This window comes from Cygnus olor, chromosome 2, assembly GCF_009769625.2.
Source record: "Cygnus olor isolate bCygOlo1 chromosome 2, bCygOlo1.pri.v2, whole genome shotgun sequence".
In the NCBI taxonomy this organism is placed as follows: Eukaryota; Metazoa; Chordata; class Aves; order Anseriformes; family Anatidae; genus Cygnus; species Cygnus olor.
In genome coordinates, this window is record NC_049170.1 from 105244270 (window position 1) to 105264696 (window position 20427).

Below are 20427 nucleotides of genomic sequence, written 5' to 3' on the forward strand. Positions count from 1 at the left end.
GTTCTCTGATTGAATGAAATGGCTGTCTCACAGACTTAAAGAGATTACTTTTGATTAACCTGTTTCTCTGCTATTCTGTAATGTTTTCGCCTTTCCAAATCTGTGGTTCCTACGGAATTCCAGCAAAAATTTAGTGTGTCTTCTGTAATGCACCTTCTGACTGGTACACTGCTTTTCTCTTCCCCACAAAATGATTTACCTTGTTAGAGAACTTAGAGAACTATCTAAAGAAACAACCTTTTTTTTTTTTAATTTTGTTTTTTTGTCTGAAGAAACTGCCAGGCAATTTCTTGTGCAACTATATTATGACCTGTCCTGTTGTGTCTATTACAAAAGGTATTCCTAAAAGGGTGTGTGGATAGGATCAAGTTTATAGAATGTTAAAAGCTTAAAGAGTATTAAAAGTAATTAGGGATTATTAATTAAACTAAGGACCAAAATTTAAAGCCACAATGTCTAAAATCTTTTAAAATGCGCATGTTGCCCTTTTTCCTGTTTCTTAAACTTGAAGACATTCATTCTCTAGGATGTAGACTGATAGACATAATTACATTGGTATAATGAGATGAAGAGCTGATGCTGTCAGAATTTATTTCCTGTGAAATTTAGAACAATCTGATAGTCTAATCTTAGCTATTTTCTCTGGCTACCTGTGCTATTTACATTTAAATAAATTACTCTTACATCTTGCTTTACATTCTCAAAGAAAAGCAGTTTTGTGTGTCGCATTGCACCCAGCTGATAAGCCTAACCATTAGCCTCAGGCATGTACTTTTCTTCATTTTTCCTTCCCCTATTTTATGGGGAACAAAAGTCGTAGGGAAAACAGCATGATTAGAGGGGCTTCCAGCTGAGTTTAAGTCTTTGTGTGTGACGTGCAGAAATATAATTTAGACTTGCACAGCACTTCTTATCCAAAGCTTTTAAACTGGGTCAATATCCTCATATAACAGGTGGTGAAACTGCTATAGGAAAGGGGAAATGGCCAGTGTGAGGTCTCTCAAGAAATGGGCAATTAAGAAAATCCCACATGACCTTCAGTCCCATTCATTTCTTACATTTGAAATTGGATGCAGTAATGGGTGGACGATGTGATGTCTTCGTTGTTTGTGTGAAGAAAATTGTGTAGGCAACTATGGTCTGACTCAGAGGTGCTGTGACAGTGCTTGCCTAGAAATTATAACTCTGAATTGTAGTCAATATTACATAGTTGATGTTATAAAGGAACGTGTGATGTTTTCGAAATCAGGAAACTCATCACAGTACAAACATAACACCTTAAGTTTCTTTTTCCAGGATGGGTTCCCATTCTGTCACTGAAAGGGTGATTAGGTGGTTAGAAAGACAGGGTAATATTGCAGCAGCATTTTAATTTCCAAAGCATGACAGGTCTAAGGGGGTTTGTATTCCCTGTACGTCTAAGCTGCGTTTTTTTTTTTGTTTGTTTGTTTGTTTTGCCAGCCAGAGAGGAAGCTCTGAGGAGCTAGCTGTGAATCCTTGATCCAGGGATGAACGGCATATGACCATGTTATATCTCTCCTGTAATGGTCCTGTGGATGTGGTAGATTGCTCTGCCCTGATGTTCCCCCTTCTACTTGCTACCATGTTATGTTTCAAATACATCTTTATGTATCTGGCTTTTCCTTGGGCTAGGATGGCGAGAGTGGCAGCACATCCCTTTACAAGGGCTCAGCACAGGAGAGTCTCAGGGTTGTCCCTTCTAGGCCTGATCTGATGTGACTCTTGAGATCCCCAACCAGTGCAAAATAGGGCAGAGAATCTGAGTATCAGTTTTGAGGGAGTAAGTCTAGTTAATTGGCATGCATATGACCTTTATATATATATATTATTTAATCCATTTTTTTGTTGTTGTTGCTCTGAAGTACCTGGGCAGCGTACATAGATCCCAGTGTTTAAATTAACCTTTCCCCACCAGTGGTTAGATATTAAGAAACTTGGCTGCTATCTTAGCAGCTAAATGAATTATCTAGATAATATCTCGTAATATCTCTATTAGAAGGCCAAGGGCTGAGCATTGTAGAAAATCTGACTGTATGATCTAGGTTTCTGTGGGGAATCAGAGTTAGGAATGCTTTCTTTCCTTTCTTTCCTTTCCTTCCTTCCTTGCTTTCTTTCTTTCATTCTTTCTTTCTTTCTTTCTTTTTTGTAATCTTAACATAAAATGGAGATAGATTTTTTGGAAATAGCATAACATTTCTGAACTGTGATTATAAGCAGATCTTTACCATCATCACTGTACTGGAATTCATGGATATTATCATTATTGACAAACGGCAATAGGGCAATGCTCAGCCATTTGTAGTCCAGGAATATGTCTATGCCATTAGGGATAATAAATTGTTATAGTTCAGCACTTTCTGATGACTTGGGGAGGTGTCAGGTACTAGAATATCTTGCACTAAGGTAATTCATACCTGAGGATATAAACTGAATGTTTAATTTTTCAGTAACTTTGAATTGTGATTGAGATGTGCTTTAATATGGTTTTCTTTGGCAGAGGGTCTCACTGTTCAGAAGGAACAGTGAAGGAAACAGAAAACTGAATGTCACTTCATATATGGGTTCTCTGGGGTTTTACAGCTCAGAGTAGGTGGTAAATTTTCTGCTGAGGCTTGGCCACAGGTTCTGTTTCCCCTTTGGTTTAGGGTAAGTCAGCCTCCCATGCTATCATTGTATCTGAATTTCAGACCTAAAAAATAATGTCAGGCTTGTATCTTCTTATGAGTAGATAACTTGGTCAACAGTGCCTGCTGGTGCTTTCTTGCATTATTCTGGGGAATGCTTGTTTTCTCAATGAGGCCATTGTGAGAGCTCAAAGGTAATTGTGCAGTAACTCCCTTTTCTCATTACTAAAATACTTTATGTTCACTTAGGCATTCAGTCTTGGAGGAGTATTTGAATGCCAGTGATCCAGAAGCTTGTGTCTGATGTTGCTGCTTATTGGGAAGAGGGCATGGAGTAATATTCGTATGAGTAGGAGCTTTGCACAGGCTGTCATCCTGCAGCGTTATGTTTGTATGACAGGGTTAGAGATCATACATGCCCTAAATGAATAGCTGTCTGACACGTAAGTAACTCCTTGAGCTATCATGTTAGTCCATGTGAAAATTCACATATTTCATGATCAAGTGATGTCCTTCATGCCGAGCTCGTGTTTCCTTGCACATCTACTACAGGGCTACAAAGATGGCGAAGGGTCTGGAGGGGAAGATGTATGAGGAGCTGCTGAGGTCCCTTGGTTTGCTCAGCCCCGAGCAGAGCAGGCTGAGGGGAGGCCTCATGGCGGCCTGCAGCTCCCTCACGAGGGGAGCGGAGGGGCAGGCGCTGAGCTCTGGTCTCTGGGGACAGCGACAGGACCCGAGGGAACGGCATGGGGCTGGGACAGGGGAGGGTCAGGCTGGGTGCTAGGGAAAGGTTCTGCACCCAGAGGGTGGTCGGGCACTGGGACAGGCTCCCCAGGGCAGTGGTCATGGCACTGAGCCTGCCGGAGTTGAAGAAGAGTTTGGACAACGCTCTCAGACACACAGTCTGATTTTTTGGGTGGTCTTTTCGGGACCCAGAATTTGGACTCCTTGTGGGTCCCTTCCAACTTGGGATATTCTGTGATTCTGTGATCTGACTAACAAAAAGCATCTCACTAAGAGTCTCTCACTTTTCAGCTTTTTGTTCCCAGGCCATATCTGCAGATTCCCACTAGTTTCTTTAGGAAATAAATTCTGTGTAGATATCTGCCCAGGTGTGGCTGAGTGCTTATCCATGAGCTAGTAAAGGTAGCCACGCATCATTAGTCTTGGGTTGCTGTGTAGTAAAAGCCAGTGTCCCATGGACTTCACAGGAATTGCTCCTTCATTTTGATGAAAAGGACAATGTTCTTACCAGTGGTTATTTGATTTCCCATCAGTATTCAGTGCCATTAGACCAACAGCATTAAATTTGAGTTGTTTTGTGTATGTTTAACATACATGCTACTCACTACAAAGCAAGAGATGTCAGCCCTCCTCTGGGCCATGTCACTTTAAAAACGACCTGTTGTGTTGGTATGTTTGGGCTTGGTTCTTAACATTGTTGAGTTCAGACTAATGAAATCTTAAAATTGCAACAATCTGGCTAATAAGAAGTCTTCTACCAGTCAGAAGGACATGGTTTTTCTGGAATGGAAGAAGGTGGATGTCAGGAAAGCTGCACTTAAGCCAGAAGAAGTGTCATATTCCCAACTCTGTGCGAACTTGTTCAGATGCTTCATCTGTCTCTGTTAAGTTCATTGTCTGCAAAATGCTTGAAATGCACACTTAAATCTGCAAGACATAGTGAAAGCAGCCTGACTTTTGTAAAGTCTGTTGAGAGCCTCTGGTGGAAAGCTTATAAGACGTACATGCAAATGTGAAGTTTTAATTAATCTAGAATTTGTATTTAAAAGAACAGCTTTCATTGTACAGTTATTTTATTTGCTTGGCTTTTATAATTGTTAATTTTGGGGGAAATAGTTGTGAGAAAGTTCTTGAGTCACAAGAGGAGAAGTGGTTTACATTGCAGCTGGAGTCTACCTGCTTAATTTTGGGATTAATTAAATGGGGGCTGAGCCTGTAGCAGACGACTCTAGTGGCTGGAATTAAATCTGTGTGGGAAGGCTAAGAAGTTAATACAAATAACTTGTTGAGGAGATTAGTTGAATTGTGTAGATAGATACTTTGAATAAAAGTGGCATTGGTGTTGTATTGCTTCATGACTAAAGTAAATTGGACTGAATCAAAGCTACTCGAAGTGTTTTCAAGTGAGGTTATTTTATTATCTTGCATCTATAGCTTGTGTTACAGACTACGGGCAGATATGCAGTATCAGCCAAATTTAAACGAGTCACACGTGAATTCTGAGGGTCAGAGCTACTGAACTTGTTTTCTTTTTCTTTATACAAGTTTTACTTGAGCTGGTCACTCACCTCTCACTACAAAATCTTTCGCTGTAGTTAATCTGATATTCTATTGTAATACAGATAAATTTATTCAAAAGGCTGATACAAAAATGACAATTTCTGTCTCTTACACAATTGACTCTCTGGAATTTCAGTGGCCTGGCTTGTTCTTGGTGGTCAACTAAATTCTTTGCTCTTTCTGTTGGCTTACTTAAGGAGTTCACGTGATTGATTTCTATTTCTAGGCCAACCTATATATATTAAAAACAGCAACTAGAACCACAAAAACTTTGTTTGGACCTCATTTTATTGAGTAAAATCAGGTATACTGAAGGGTTACATGTGCTAAAAAGAATAGCAGTTTTTTCAGTTGTATAGGTACAGTATTAAATGACTCTGATGTAATATACTACTACCTTGAGTTTTATCAGCTTAATACTAGATTCAAAACTTTTATTAAAAAAAAAAAATCTCTTATGTGCAAGAAGCATTAGTCTGAAGAGTTAGAGCATTATAAGGCTTTCGCAGAATTGCAGAACGGCTGAGGCTGGCAGGGCCCTCAGGAGGCCCCCAGCCCCAACCTCCTGCTCCAGCAGGGCCACCCAGAGCAGGGTGCCCAGCACCACGTCCAAGCAGCTTCTGAAGGTCTCCAAGGAGGGAGGTATTTCACATGAGAAGTGAACTAGGGCAGTAGTTTGTGACATGATCTGATTTTGTATCTTGAACTTAAAGTAAAAAACATGTTCTAAGGAGCATTTCCATAGTCCTTGAGGCATTTGCAAACTAAATTCTGATGTGCTGAATTTTGAAGCCTCTAAGATTTTAAGTGAATTTTGGGGAAAATTATAGACAATGACAATAAGATTCTTCTAAAAACCCAAGATGAAACAACATCCCTAAAGTTATAAATACATAAGATGTTTTAAGACATTTTTCAGATGGTTTTAAGCCTGCAGTAGGGAAATATAAGAACATATCTGCTCTGCCTTTGTTTCAGCAAATATATTCCAAACTCAGAACTCTTTATGTCATTGCTATTTCTGCCATTTACTTGAATGAGATCAGGCTAAAGGCCTTAACATGACCTGTATTTAAAACCATGATATGAACAGAGGTGTATGTAAGAACTTTAAAATGACTTTCACCATCTGTGTTACTTAATTATTGCACCTAATTCTTTTATTGGAGCTTCAGCTATTACTAGAGTTTTCACAGTTAAATCAGGGAATCTAATTTTGTTTTTCTCTGGGGATGAACTGTCACTTTGGTGAAATTCCTTCAGGTTGGATAAATTCTTTAATAACAGACTGAATATTTATCTGAAGCTTGAAGGTTATAATGTATGAACAAAAACTAGAAGAAAAAATGATTTTTCCCAATGTTTTGATGTAGCAGATAAAATGTAAATTGAGACTGATACAATGGAAGAAATTCTGTTTTCATTTATGCTAATGAATGGTAGTTCTCCATAGATAATCTCTAGAGGGAAACCTAGACAACCAAAAACATGTTTGTAATTATCAGAACACCTGAATAAGCTGGAGAGTTATATTATTACACTTGAGCCTTAATAAACTTACAGTTAAATTACTGCCATTTTCTAAGAGGCAACTGGGTCCAAGCACGTTTTAACTGCTTAGATTTTTACATATTCGCTGGGGAGGGAACAAAGAAAAGAAAAAAAAAGCTAGCATCGCCTTTGTACGTTCAAGCTTGTTCTGTGTCTTTGATCAGTTCTTCCACTGAACCTCTTTATTGTGTGCCTGAACAGTAAAATGATTCAGCAAGTAGGTCTCAGTACCCATATTGTGCATTCACAGACCTGCGGATATAAAATCAATTTGGAAAAGATTTACCCTGAATATGATAGAGAAGTTTTCCTAAATCTGAATATATCTAAAACAGATTGAATTTAATTAAGTTTGCATTTCATTTCTTTTCATATTTATTTTCTTTTGTATCCTGTACATTCTGATATTTTTTTCTTTATATTAAATAGGAAATAATAGTATTTTATTACTGCTTTGTATTAAATAGCAAGGCTCATTATATTGCAGAAAACAGTATCTCATTATTTCAGTTGTGAACCAACACCACCCAGAAGTTAAATAATCCTGTCTCTTATGTCTATATTCTTTGGTTATGAGTAATTCTTCTGATTCACGGCAAATACTCTGAATCCTTGCTGCTCAGCTGGGAGCAGTTGAAAGTTTTCACTTTTTCTTGTTTGACCGTCTGTTTCACTAATGTAATGAATCCGTCCTCACTTAATTTAGTGAAGGTCATATTTAAATGTAGCCATGTCCCCTGCTATTAAAACCCAGGTGATGCTGGCCTGTTACCACCGGGGAATGAATGTTGTGGTAAAACTGACCTGAGGGTACCTGAGGTATGCAGGGACAGCAGTGGGTCTTACAACAACCTATTTAGGCATACTCTGCTGCTGTGAGTTATTCTTGAGAGTCACCCAGGGCACTAATGATGAGGTAAATAACCAGAAAGGGTATCTGGGTTTATCCTAACCGTGTTATTTTCTCACCCTCCCTAAAAGTGGGATCTTCCTCAGCTACAGAGTTAGGTTCTGAAGAAACAGGCAAATTACTCTGTTACAGAAGGGAATGGCAATCAGAGCAGTAGCTTGCTGGCTTTGGTGGAGGGGAGCAGTCTGTTTTCCATTAGCTTCAATACACCCATCTTTTGGATTGTATTGCAGAATTTTATCACAAAACCTTGTGCATGCCCTAATAAGCAGTAGAAAACGTAAGGCACGCAACTCTTGAAATCAGAGTTGTCCATGGACATGTCTCCACGGCACGTTATGCCACCAGAAACACGGCGTGGAGCCCCTGGCAGGGTAATACAAAGCCAGCAGTAGGACAGGTCGAGGTCGGTGTTTGCGTGCTGTCTTGGTGCTGCCTGGGTGGGTGGCAGGGGTGGTGGCTCTGCCACAGCCAGTGGTGTGGCCACTGCCAGCCGAATCCAGGCTCATGCTGCTCTTACCCTAAGACAGTGAGACAGTGATTCTCTTTCATAAATACTCTGGAGAACTGCCGGTAAGAAAGTTGAGAACTTAATGATAATAATTGTAGTGTACATTTTTTAATTAAAAAAAATTAGAATTTGTAAAAGTCGATGCAATAGAAATGCAAATATTATCGTGACTGGGTGCTGTATTTGAGGTCCCTGTGGGAAAGTACAAAGTTAGTTGACTCACCTTAGGAGCTGGAGCTTTACGGCTTCTTTAATCCCAATTTAGGGCTACAAAACCTGCGTGGCTTTGGGAGGAAGGGAGAACGCTAGGGAGGGACAGGAATTTGAGCTGAAAAAAAGCCCTTTGCTGCTGTAAGTATGAGCCTGTCCTTAGGCTTTGTTGCTTTGTTTAAAAATTGAAGCAAACCCTAGGAAGGGGATGAAAGCTTAGACAGTGCCCTATTGTGTGTGTGGTGAGTGGGGGGAACGGCACGCAGATTTTGCCTCTCGTCTAAGCTTCAGAAAGATTCAGAAACATCCACGTCAAGGGGAAAAAAGGATTCTTCTCAAGTTAAAAAAAAAAAAAAGTGAAATACAGTGATTTCACCTGAAACTTTTGCAAGTCTCAAACATGTTTTGCTCCTATACAAAGGCTATCTATGTGAAGAGTTTTAAGAATGTGAAACTGGCAGCGTTCACTGGAAGAACATAACTTAGTGTCCCATAAAAGACCTGGAAAGTAAAGAACCCCTTTCTCAGAGACGTGCCTTAACGTCTTGGAGGAACGTATGCAGCGTGGAAAGTTCCATTTGGTGTTTGTTTATGAAAATGATCTGAATGGTTGGGGTTTTGTTTTAGTGTGTGTGTAGAAGGAGCGTGAGGATATTGTTTTTACAGCATACATCAAGTCAAAATGTTCTGGCAAAGTCTCTTGCAAGTTTATCGCAAGTTGTTATAAAGCAATAGTATAATACAAGTCCAGACTGGTGTCGGAACTGAAAGAATACTCACTGTGAGACAAAATTCCCCTTTCGCTAATGATTTAAGCACAACAGTGTGCAGGTTCAGTCTGTGGGAAATGTTTGGTGTGTGGTTTTTTTTTCTTTGGTCTGAAGCCATGACTTTCAAAAGAACTTGGGGAGAAGGTATAAAGCGTAATAACACAGATTTCCATGTTTATTTTTTTAAGTTATTTAGCTACTGATTGATTTGTAGAGATTAGGTCCTTTGCCAAAATTTAAGTCAGCCAGGAACAAATGAGTTCTAAAACTGGAGAGGCAGAACTTTATTTATTTATTTTTAATCTGAATCAAGCAGCCTTGTTTATCATTTGTATTGGCACTTGTTCCAGTGGCGTGTAGTTGTTTTGATGTGTCAACGTACATCTGTCTGGCTTAAAACAGGGCTTCACTAAATCCCTCCTTACACTTTCTTTTTATGCTATACCTCTGCTTTCACGGATGTAAATCAAAAGTGTGTCAGTACTTGTCACCTGTTAGGTGCTGGAAGTATTTACTTCGTGTTTAGTTAACAAAGTGCAATTTAGAACCAGTCATTTCTTTTTAAATAACGGATGCTTTTTTAACAATAATATGTTAGTCCCTGATTATCCAGCTCAATAAACCATATATTATCAATTCATCCATTCAACCATGAACAGGTTTTCCTTTTTTTGTTTGTATTTGACTTATGTTACAGGCAAAGTGTCAGCGCTCGTGAGATTAGTCAGCAATGAGCTGTCTAACTTTGTACATTGTGTTTCTAGTTACATAGACACGGAAGTTTTATTTGTGTAAAGTTGCATTAGCAGTTCCGTCCAGGTGAAGAAGTTTGGACGGTTCTGTGACTTTTGTTTGATATTCATGCCGCACTTGTGGTTTTACAAGGTCCTTGGTAAACCAGTATTACTCAGAGTGCTGAATGTTTTCAGTTTTAATGCAAGTTAAAGAAAGTTGCTCAGTTAAGAAGCTTGGTGCTTTGTCTCTCGGCAAGATGAACCTGTGATACTGCGGTTTTGATCATGGCTCCTAAATAAGGAGCTGAAAGCCCAAAATCTGGGTCTGAATTGGAACCATTTCAGGTTTTTGTGTTGTGTCTGCTTTGCATGTATTAGGAAATCTGTACATAGTATGGAAAAACATACAAGCCGTGGTACTGAACTACAAGAGCCCCACTGCTGATACATCATAGAAAGCAGCAGCTGTCACCCAGCTTTAGCCATGGTGCTTTTGAATGCCTTAATCCTGTTCCCAAACAGAAGGAGGCAGAGGGAGCGCACTTTCTTTATACCCCTCTTCCATGGATTTTTTTTAAGTGTCTAACAAAATCCAGAATCTGTCTTCAGCAGCCATCTCTGTATGGCACAAGAATTTATTTTCTTTGCATCTAATTCAGACATTTCAGTCCTTCTCAGGTATGCTAAGTTCTTTTAAATTTAGTTTTTATTAAAGTTAGAAATTACCTTGTTTACTCCCAAGTGTTTAAAATATCAAAGCAGTTATTCAACTGTACTTCATTTTTCATTTAGGTCCACTTCGGGTTGGAATTAACTTGCTGTTCTTTTGTTCCCTTTCAGTAGAAGGGGTATATGTTGAGATTGTACTGAGAACCTGAGGTATACATATACATATACGTATATGAGGTATTACATATAGGAAACAGGTACCTGTATACCAGTAGAATTTAGTTTATTTTATGTAATTCCCATTTGTTCAGATTTTTTATAGCAGTACAAGTTTTACAAAGCAGTTATTACAAAACAGCTTCTATAAGAGGCAAACCAGATACATTGTAAACATAAGTTTTAATCTGCTATGGCAGTTGTTAACTTCTGTATGGTGCTGTGTCCTGTCTCCGAAGTGGGTCACAGGAGATGTCTGGGGAAGTGCGTGAGAACTGAGCTAGCATACAGTGATGCTTCCCTGGTGTACCTGGCTGTCTCACTAGCATTTCCTGAGTCAGAAGCTGTTCTTTGATCTAAATAAATCAAGACGAATTTTTCTTCATTAATTTGCCTAATCACTTTTCTGATCTGTATCTTAAGAATATTTTTCAAGTAAGTATAAACACATTTCAACAGAATAGCATAGGAAAAATATTTATATTGATCAAGTTATCAAAATTATTGGAAATAGATTCTAAAAGGGCTGTTTTATTTATTGGGCTTTATGTTTGTTTGTTTATTACCTGCTCTCTTGCAAAGTGGGTTTGCACTCCAATGAGATCTCAGCAGAGGAATGAATATAAGTGTAAAGCTTCGGACTACAGCTGGTGCATGAAATTGTCCATTCAGCTATCATTTTTAAGTCTTTGCAAACCTCCAAGCATTCATACAAAAATACTTTGCTGTGTAAGAACGAGTAAGCTGCTAGTGAGTTAATTTTAACATTTTAAGAATCTATATATGTTATCTTATGTACCAAAATGGACTTTGAAAAATCTACATTAAAAAATGTGTTGACCAGGGTAGTACTGAAAGCCAGACGAGAGTAAATGGCATTTGATGACAGGGTTTGGTATGTTTAGAAAAACTTCTGTTATTAAAGTTGCTCTAGTGCCAACTACTCCTACACGGGAGTCTGCTCATTTGTGTGACACACTAGCCATCATAACACCCAAGAAAGATGAGAGATTACATGCAATAGCTCCAGTCCTACTTTCCTTGTCAGACAAGCATCTACATTGCCTTACTGTGGTTTACTCTTGCAAGCCCATTTTCCCTTCCTTCTCCATTAACACCACTTTCCAAAGTCCACAGTTTGAAATGCCATCTCTTTACATCTCTAGAAAGCTGCTAGCTTCAGCATTTTCTGTAAGGAAAATAATTGATGCCAAGAAAGGAAATGTGCATTTAGCATTTGGGAATGTTTGTGACAATTTATTGCTAGCTTTCACTGAGTAAGGGCTCATCTGCTTGCTTTGCTCTTGCCAGAGCACAAAAAGGAAACCTTGAATTCAATGAAAAATCAAGGTAATAACTCATTACAGTGAAATCCAGGCGTTGGTAGCTTCAGTGGAGTACGTGCTCCAGCTCCCAGTGCTCAGAGAGTTAATACTGGGATGTCCACAGCTGGCTCCGGACATTTCTCAGGTCTATGCAGAAATGCAGAAAGTAAAGGCCAGTTTCCAAGTGTCGTAACCATTCGTGGGAGGAAGGAGGCATCTCATGTTAAACTGTTCTTTCTTTTCATTTTATTTTTATTTTCCCAGGAGAGAAAGGTTGTATATAAAAATCTATAGTACTGGTTTTTGAGTACTTTTTTTTTTTTTTTTTAATCTAAAAGGGCCTGGCTTTATTTTTAAATTATTACTTTTATTTCAAAATTTGAAATAATGACCTGTATGTTGTATGCTACATTACTGAAGTATTACTATAGATAGTAGATGTTCATTTTTCTCTTTAATTTTGATGTTCATTGTCTTCTCCATTGCTAAGTTTGTTATATAAGCACCAGAAAAGAGCATTTCTAGTCTAGCCTATTTGTTCATTTGAATGGCATTAACAAATACCTCTTTTTTACTTTTATAGGTTATCGAATCCCTAGGGATTATTATATACAAAGCCTTGGACTATGGTTTGAAGGACAATGAAGAGCGGGAATTAAGTCCTCCGCTGGAGCAGCTTATAGACCACATGACCAACACCACAGAAACTGATGGGAGTAGAGATGAAGGATATGATGCTCTGGATGAGGGAGTGGAGGACGATGACGATGATGACAAAGCAGAAGTTGAGGCTATTCATTCCTACAAAGATGTCATGAAGGTACAGTAATAGGCAGATTATATGGTATTTCACTGTTCTTATCAATGAGAAATTCAACTCTGTTTTCTGTGTTTTTGTCCAGTATCGTACTAGCTATGCCTTTTCTTTTTTTTTCTGATTTTCCTGGTCATTCTGTAAAGTTTGCTTGCAAGAATTACATGCAATATAGTATTTCATTTTGAAAGTTAGCAACAGAAGGTCCATGATCAACTTTACTGTAGGATCAGCCATTAATATCACATTCTTATTTCATCTGTGTGCTGGATATTGAGCCTTCCAGTGTAACATCTGTTGAGTTATTTTGTGTACACTTGGTTACTTCATGGGCTGCTTCAATTATTTCACCTTTTCATTAGTGCAGTGTTACTTTAATTATTCTTTATCAGTTTCTTCCTTTGCCTTCCTTGTCTAGCGAAGCAGAGGACTGTTTTTATAAGTGTAGCATATTTGTATGGAGTGAGTCAGGGTGCAGTATTTCATTGATGATAATTATGATTGTGGTTCTTGACCTGAGTTGTGAGATTTGGAAATACAGCTTATGAATTTTGATTGCAACAGGTTTGCTAATGTTATCTAGGCTACTGTGAACAATGATTTAAAAGTTTTTAACCCTCTATTTTCTCTAGAGCAGAAATTTTAGAGCCCAGCGAGCCCCTAGTAGAAACAAAGGTGTTAAAAAGCATGGGTTTTGTCAAAAGCTGTATAATTGGTTTGCCTCATAAGTAATCTGAGAGTTAATACAGGTTGGAAAATTGTATGTTAAATTGTACCAGTGGAATGAACACTATATTGCTTGTACTTAAGTGCAAATCATATCTGAGGACCAGAAGCTTAGTGTGGACAGAGAAATTAAGAATGTAGTGGTGAAAGCTGAGAGCATCCTGAATAGCACATCAGGACACATTAGCACGCAGAAAGAAGACCGCCACTGAAACCTGCCACTTCTGACAGGCTGGCCATAAAGAAGAAAGCTCTCAGGAGGTTGGAATGGGGGTAGCTTTTGTGTGAGAGGCTTTTGCATATGTAGTTAAACTTGTGGTGTTATTTGGGAAAGTATCACTGACAGCCACTACTCATGAACCTGGTTAAAAGTCATGGCTATGTTCCCATTTGCCCTTCTCCTGGAGGATTTACATCTTGTTCCTGCTTTTCCCTGTGACAGGGCTCGGCATGCTTCATCGCAGTCTTCTCACCACCCAGCACAGTGACTTGTGTCATGTATATGTGACTGCAGTCTCCCATTTTCCCTGCCCAAACTATCATCTTTTCCTCCCTGCAGTGGAAATGATGCCATACACTTAAAGCTTTCGTTTTCCTGTCCCTCAGAGGAGCAGGGGTCAGCAGGAGCAGTAAACAAAGCAGCCCTTCACTCCCTGCCGATACAGAAGGCCCGGCCATGCGTAGGCCTGCCTCTCCCCATCAAGCCCTTGCCACTCCTGGGCTTTCCGAGTCAGTGCCCTGTCAGCGGGAAGGAGCGAAGGTTGCTTTGCTCTCCCCTCCCTCCGCCACTCCCTGCTGCCCAGCCATCTTCCCTGAAAATGGCCAGCAGTGGAAAAGGCCGGGAGCACCCCGCTGAGCCCCTGTGGGGGACGATGTTACATCCCGAGTGTCTGCTGTAGAGGGTAGATGCAGCGCGTCCTCTCTCCCTCCAGTCTGGCACTAATGCTGTGGCGTGGTGAGACAACCAAAGCTGGATCGTTAGAGGAAGTTTTGCTTGGTATAGAGGCAGCAGAGACATCTGCCTACGCAGAGCTGAGGGCAGAGGTTTGTAGAAGTGACTATTTTGCACATTCTTTACTTGATGTCTGCAAACAAGAAAAGAATTTTGGAAAACTTCTCTGGAATCCTTCAGTTACACTGGTACACATGCCTGAAACACAAAAGGCATAAGAAAATGTTCAGTCAGACTTCAACCATTAAGGCTGCTGAACGGTGGCTTTTCTGGTTCAGCTTTGCTCATGAGCATCTCTGCTGGTCTGAGGCACCTGCATATTTATGGTTTAAAATCAGCATCTTAATTTTTATCATTTTTTGCTATTAACTTCTTATTTTTCTGGAAATGTACTCCTTGTGATTTCACCTTAATACACTGAACTTCAGCTGTCAGTCCTACATCATCCTAACTTTAACTCATAACTGCCTTGGAATTCCCTTTTGTTGCTGTTGTTGCTTTTGATTAAATTACTTGCTGCAGGCTTGTCTCTATGATGTGCCTTTATTCCCTATTCTATTTCATTGAAAGTATTAGAACAGCGGCATCATTCTTGCCACATTTTTGTCACTCATGCAAATTTGTGAGATTCTTTTTTCTTGACTCTGTACCTTTTCAAGATTAAGACCATGTTTTGGATGTCTTTTTTTTTTTTTTTCCTCCAGTCCCAAGCTATATTGCAGGCTACACCCTTATTTACCCACTGACTGTTTCACAACAGTAGTGTGTGGTCTTGTGACCATAAGGCTTGATTATCGTAATTCCCTCTTGGCAAGACTCACTGTGAAGCTTTCTCCTCTGCAGTTTGTAGTGAATGCTGAAGCAGGTTTGCTTGTTGAATTGAGCAACTATCATTTTTGCCTGCCCTGCATTCTCCAAATTGCAAGCTTGAAAATTGGTAGAGGTGGGCTGTGTACTACTTGTGTTGATTTTTAAAGTTTTTAACTGTATAGTCTCCAGTATGGACATGATTTTGTCCTTGAAATGTGATTAAATCATAAAATCATAGAATCATTCAAGTTGGAAAAGACCTCTAAGAACATCCAGTCCAACCTTTTAACCTAGTACTGACAAGTCCACCACTAAACCATGCTGCTAAGTTCTACATCTATAAGTTTCTTGAAGACTTGTTTCATCCTTCCCCAAAAAGTGCTGTTGTCAGGTCCAAGGCCTCTCTTACCACTAAGACTGAATTTTTCCTTAAATTGCTAATATGGGTGAGCCTATCTTGTGATTAAAACACAGAGATAGAGAAGATACACATCAGGTTTTGCTGTAATGTAAATTAGGCAGGTCAATCCTGAACCCTTCCCTAACACGGAAAATTCTGAGTAATGTGGTAGATAACTACTCCCAAGAATTGGGAAAAAGGTTAGTGCTAAATAGCTCTGCCAAGGTCAGCACTGGCAAAGCTCATGTTTGGAGAAGACGAAGATGATCTTTTATGCTGCATCTCTGTATATTTGGTTGATCTGGCTTTTGATTTCCTTAGCAGGACCAAACCGCTGTGCAGACTTGGTCCACTCTTTCAAAAAATGTGTCTATGAAGACAGGAAATATTGCTTGCCACACGCTTAAATTTTTTAGACTTTGATGTATTTCAGACATGGCAGACTTGGTACAAATGACAGAAGAAATAGAGACAGAAAGGACTGGATGTTTTCAGACATCTTGGGCACACCAGGTTTACTATGCACATGTGCAAAGAAAGGTAAACTCGCATATAGGGTGATCTAAAGGGGTCTGGTGCACATCAGATTTACATCACACATACAGCTAAAGTAGGGAGTCTTGAGTGAACAGAGGATATAATGCAGAGTGGGCCTGGCATGCCAGGAGGTGTGTTAGGCTTGCTAAGGGTGTGTGGAGTCCTGTCATGTGGCACCTTTATCATGGCATGTTGCCCTCCCTGATATTGAAACAAGATGATGCAGTTCATCAACCTTTTCTAGAGCATGCTCAAACCCTAATTCCACTCCTAATCTTAGCATTATCTCGCTCCTGATCCCACAAACCTCTGCAATCAGATGGTTTAAGCCAGCACCACTTCTCATGTCACCCTGAGGTTCCTTTTAAGCTGCAGCTTAACAGTATCTGCTGGCCTGAGCCCCATCTCTAAACCCGGTCCTAGTGCTATCCTTTATTCTAGGTCAGCAACCTCTTCTAATTCCAGGTATAAATAAAGCCCCATGAACTTCCTTAGCCCATTTGATACCAGGTTTTGTTCTGTTCTGGTGTATGCTAGGCTGAACAGCCATCCTAGTTCCAGCCCTGTCATTTCTTTCAGCGTTGAACATCATCATAGATGAATTGCTTCTGCCAGTACTCGCCCTTAGCTTAGCTCTTCTTCAGAGTAGAGGAATAGTGAGTGGTATCTGCAGTTCAAGTCACTGACCTCTCTTTTACTACCTTTTTCTTCAGACTCCATGCAGTATAAGTAAGGAGGCAGTGGTCTTCCTAAACCAATATCCTACTCTTCCTTATGTTCACCTTGCAGCCCGAAAGTTAATTCAGCTTTAGCAGGAAACGTACCTGTGGCTGAGCCACACCTTGTCCCAGAGACAAATAGAGCTGGATGGCCCCAAGGTGCTCGGTGTCCTCTGGTCCTTGGCCTTACTGAAGAAATCACTTTGAGGTAGTTCACTAATAGCGTTAGTTAATTCTGACTGAAAATTAACTGTCATGCAACTGCTGCTTCACAAAGATGATTTTGTGACACTTGTCCCATAGTAAACAAGACTCATACTTGAGAAATCTCCATGCTAACCTTTTAATTTATATGAAAATTTTCAGAGCAGTTTGTGCAGTATTGAGTTATCTTGCTATAACGAATGTAAACAAGATTGCAGTTTGTTGATAGAAATTCATGTTTGTGATTTGCTCAAAGAGGAAGAGTAAGTTATGTTTCTGTGTAAAAACAAACATAATGTTAGCTATTTTAATTGACCTCTAAAATAAAGTTGGGAACTTACGTGATTCATGTTTTGGTAGTTTAAATGTAGAATATCTTCTTTGAGCTGGAAGGAATTGAAGTGTACAGCGATGATACTGATCCACTTTTTTTGTTTTCAGTACTCTTGTAGTACAGATCAACTATCTATGGCATGTGTCAAGCTGTAGGGTAAAAGAAGAATATGTCCTGTTTCCATGCAATTACAGGTGGGATGAAACGATCAACATTTAGATCTACATGTTCTGGAGGCACCCTTCTGAGTGTGAGGACATATATTATTATCATGTATGTGGTATGACCCCATATAAGCGTAATATGGGAACCTGTCAGAGAGGAACCAGAAAATGCAGTTAAAAACAAGTCTGCATATTTGTTTGTGACAGACAGTTAAAGAGTTCATGTTACTGGAATTCGGAGGCCCATAATTTTGCCTAGTTCATGAGGTTAGAATTAGTAAGATGCAGCTTTCTGCAAATGTAATTCTCTTTAGGGCTGGATTGGCTTTAGCATTTTTATATGAGCCTGCAGAGCAGTATTTACGCGTCATTTCAAAACAAGCAACTTGCAATGTACCCTGTCACTCTGTCTGAAGCTGCTGAAGATTTTGGAACCTTACTGAGATGGTAAGCAATGCCCCAAATGTCAGGTTATTTTATATTAAAAGGAATACAGCAGTGCTGGGCGTTTGTGAAAATCATTACACTCCAAGATAACAAGTGGTCAGCTCTCTTCCCTTGGGTCCTGTACTTAGCATATTCAAATGCCACATGCTTGTCTTTATTTTGGTGTATCTTGTTTTAGAAAAAGGCGATCTGTTTGTCTGATTGTTGATGGGGTGATGAAATCAGTGGGTCAGAAGTCTTCCTGTGCTGACCAAAAGTTAATCATCTTCTGCCTCTGGATTTTCAGTGGTGCGTGAGACCCTTGTTCTAATGTTGGGGAACCTTCTGAACCAACCACTGGGTTTCTGGAAGTGCCAATATCTAGTTTTATCTAGTTTTTTGTACCTCTTCAGTTTTGAGGGGGGCAGGCTCTCCTTGGTGTTTCTGTTTGCACTTGAACTCTTTGTAAGCTAGAAAGAAACCCAAAGACCTCCCCAAATGATTCTGTGAACATACCCTCATGTCATAGTGCTGTGACATGTTAGCCTTTGGGGAATTTGGGCCACAAAGGGTGGACCTCCATGGTTGGTACTGGTCTGAGGAGGTAGGTGGCTTGTTTTGGCACACTTCCTGGCCAAAATCTTTGCAGGAATCTTCACACCAGAGCTTCTGGTTCTTGGACCTCTTGGCCACCTCTCTTCTTTCTGTACTGCATTCACAGAAGTGGGACCTCTGTGTTCAGCAGTGTGAAGTCCTAAGGACCAGCACTCATTGTCCATGCTCAGGGGGCTTAAAAACATTCCCTTTTGGGCTCCTGCCCTCCCAAAGCATGCTGAGAGCACAACTTTTTGTATTAACTACCCTATGTCTTCAGACAGATGCACAGACATCGTGAAGGTCCAGAAGAACAATTTGTAAGATTTGGTAAACAAAGCAATATATAGATCGTGACAAAATCAGACCCATCCAGAGGCATTTTCTTATTACTTCACCATTCTTTGAACTAACTCTGAGTTGTCTTAAAAATGCAGTAAACCTGCTATTTTTCTCTTGCCCAAGCCTTGTATGTCATGGCTATTCATTCAAACCATAGCATGTTTCTTCACCTTGTCTGGGATCCACATCACTTGTATTTAGTAAAAATAACAAAAGGATCACAAAAGGTTCGATTTGTTCTTTAACTCCATCAGTTCCTTCGTCTGTTTTGCCATAAGACTCCTCGAACATTAGTGCAGACACAACCAAAGGACCGGCGGAGTAAACTGTGCTGCTGGCTGAGTCATGAAAGGAGTCAGGGTTTGGAGCTCCTGCACTGTGCAGGCACAGGGAGCTGAGCTGAGAACAGAATGTGCACAAAAAAGCCTGTCTCTCTCCACATATTTGAGTCTTGATAGTTTATAAGCAATAACTATGTGTTGTTGGTTTTAAAATAAAATTGTTTAACAATAATACTATGGTTTTGATATGGAGGGCTTTCTAAACAGCTGCAGAGCAAGTAGCGTGACAGCTGAGGACTCTGCAAAGTAGAAGTAGTAGTAATTTTGCACTGATCACAACTTTTATTTTTAGAGTTTTTTTCTGTTTTTGCTTAGAAACACATTATACCAAATGTACTCATGAGGAAGCTGCCCCACAGGATTTTGGTCTTTCCGTCAAAAAACAACAACAGAGGGCAATTTTCTTTCTTGCTTTAATAATTCTTATATAGAATGGTTGAAATATCCCTTACGTTGATGTGGACTTAGCTGGATTAGGGTGTCTTATTCCAGATTGAGATAGAAACCCAAGTCGCCTTTTCTGCAGTGATTTTTGCATTCCCATTACGGCTCATAGTAATGCATGTACACTGGTTAAAAAAACCCAGTACCCATAATTCACATAATTATACTGGTATAACCTGTCTAAGGTCTAAAATAGTCTGAGGAATCCAAGGAGTTGTCCAACAAAAACAGGAAACACAGATTGAGTGTTCAGATAATTTTTATATATTGGTAAGTTAGAATAGGTCTGAAATCTGTGTGTGGCCTTTATGCATCTAAAAGAAGCAGAGCAGGGCATGGACTTTTTTTTTCATCTGTTTTTTTTTTTCTTTTTTTTCTGCAATTACTATAAATAATTTATACATGAGTACAAAGAAAGTTCCAACTTTGAGTGGAAGGATTCTTTGCTGGTAATGGTGTCCCACACTGCATAAAATGCAGATTTTTTCATGAAAGAGCTCTGGTTTTCTCTTTAAAAATATAAATGTCTGAAATATGCAAAGCAGTTTGTCAGAAATAACACACTGAATATGAGGTTTAATCCAAATAATCCAGGAACCTGTATTATCCTATGCTGCCTAAAATGGGCTCCAGAGGCCAAAACAGATCAATGAGTGTTTACTTCCATGAGGTGCGTTTTGTTTGATTGGATTAATATGAAATGCTAACTAATGAGTGGAAATCAGGGTAATGGTTGGTCAATTAATACATTAATACAGTAACACTGTAGTGACCT

At 39.5% G+C, this 20427-nt stretch overlaps 1 protein-coding gene across 1 annotated transcript in view; it reads left to right on the top strand.

Moving 5' to 3' along the window:
* Positions 1-20427, top strand: part of SPIRE1 (spire type actin nucleation factor 1) — a 129719-nt gene that overhangs the window by 47059 nt on the left and 62233 nt on the right. The window contains exon 3 of the mRNA XM_040549962.1: positions 12429-12665. Coding sequence (XP_040405896.1) covers positions 12429-12665 — 237 coding nt within the window. The remainder of the gene's footprint in view (positions 1-12428; positions 12666-20427) is intronic.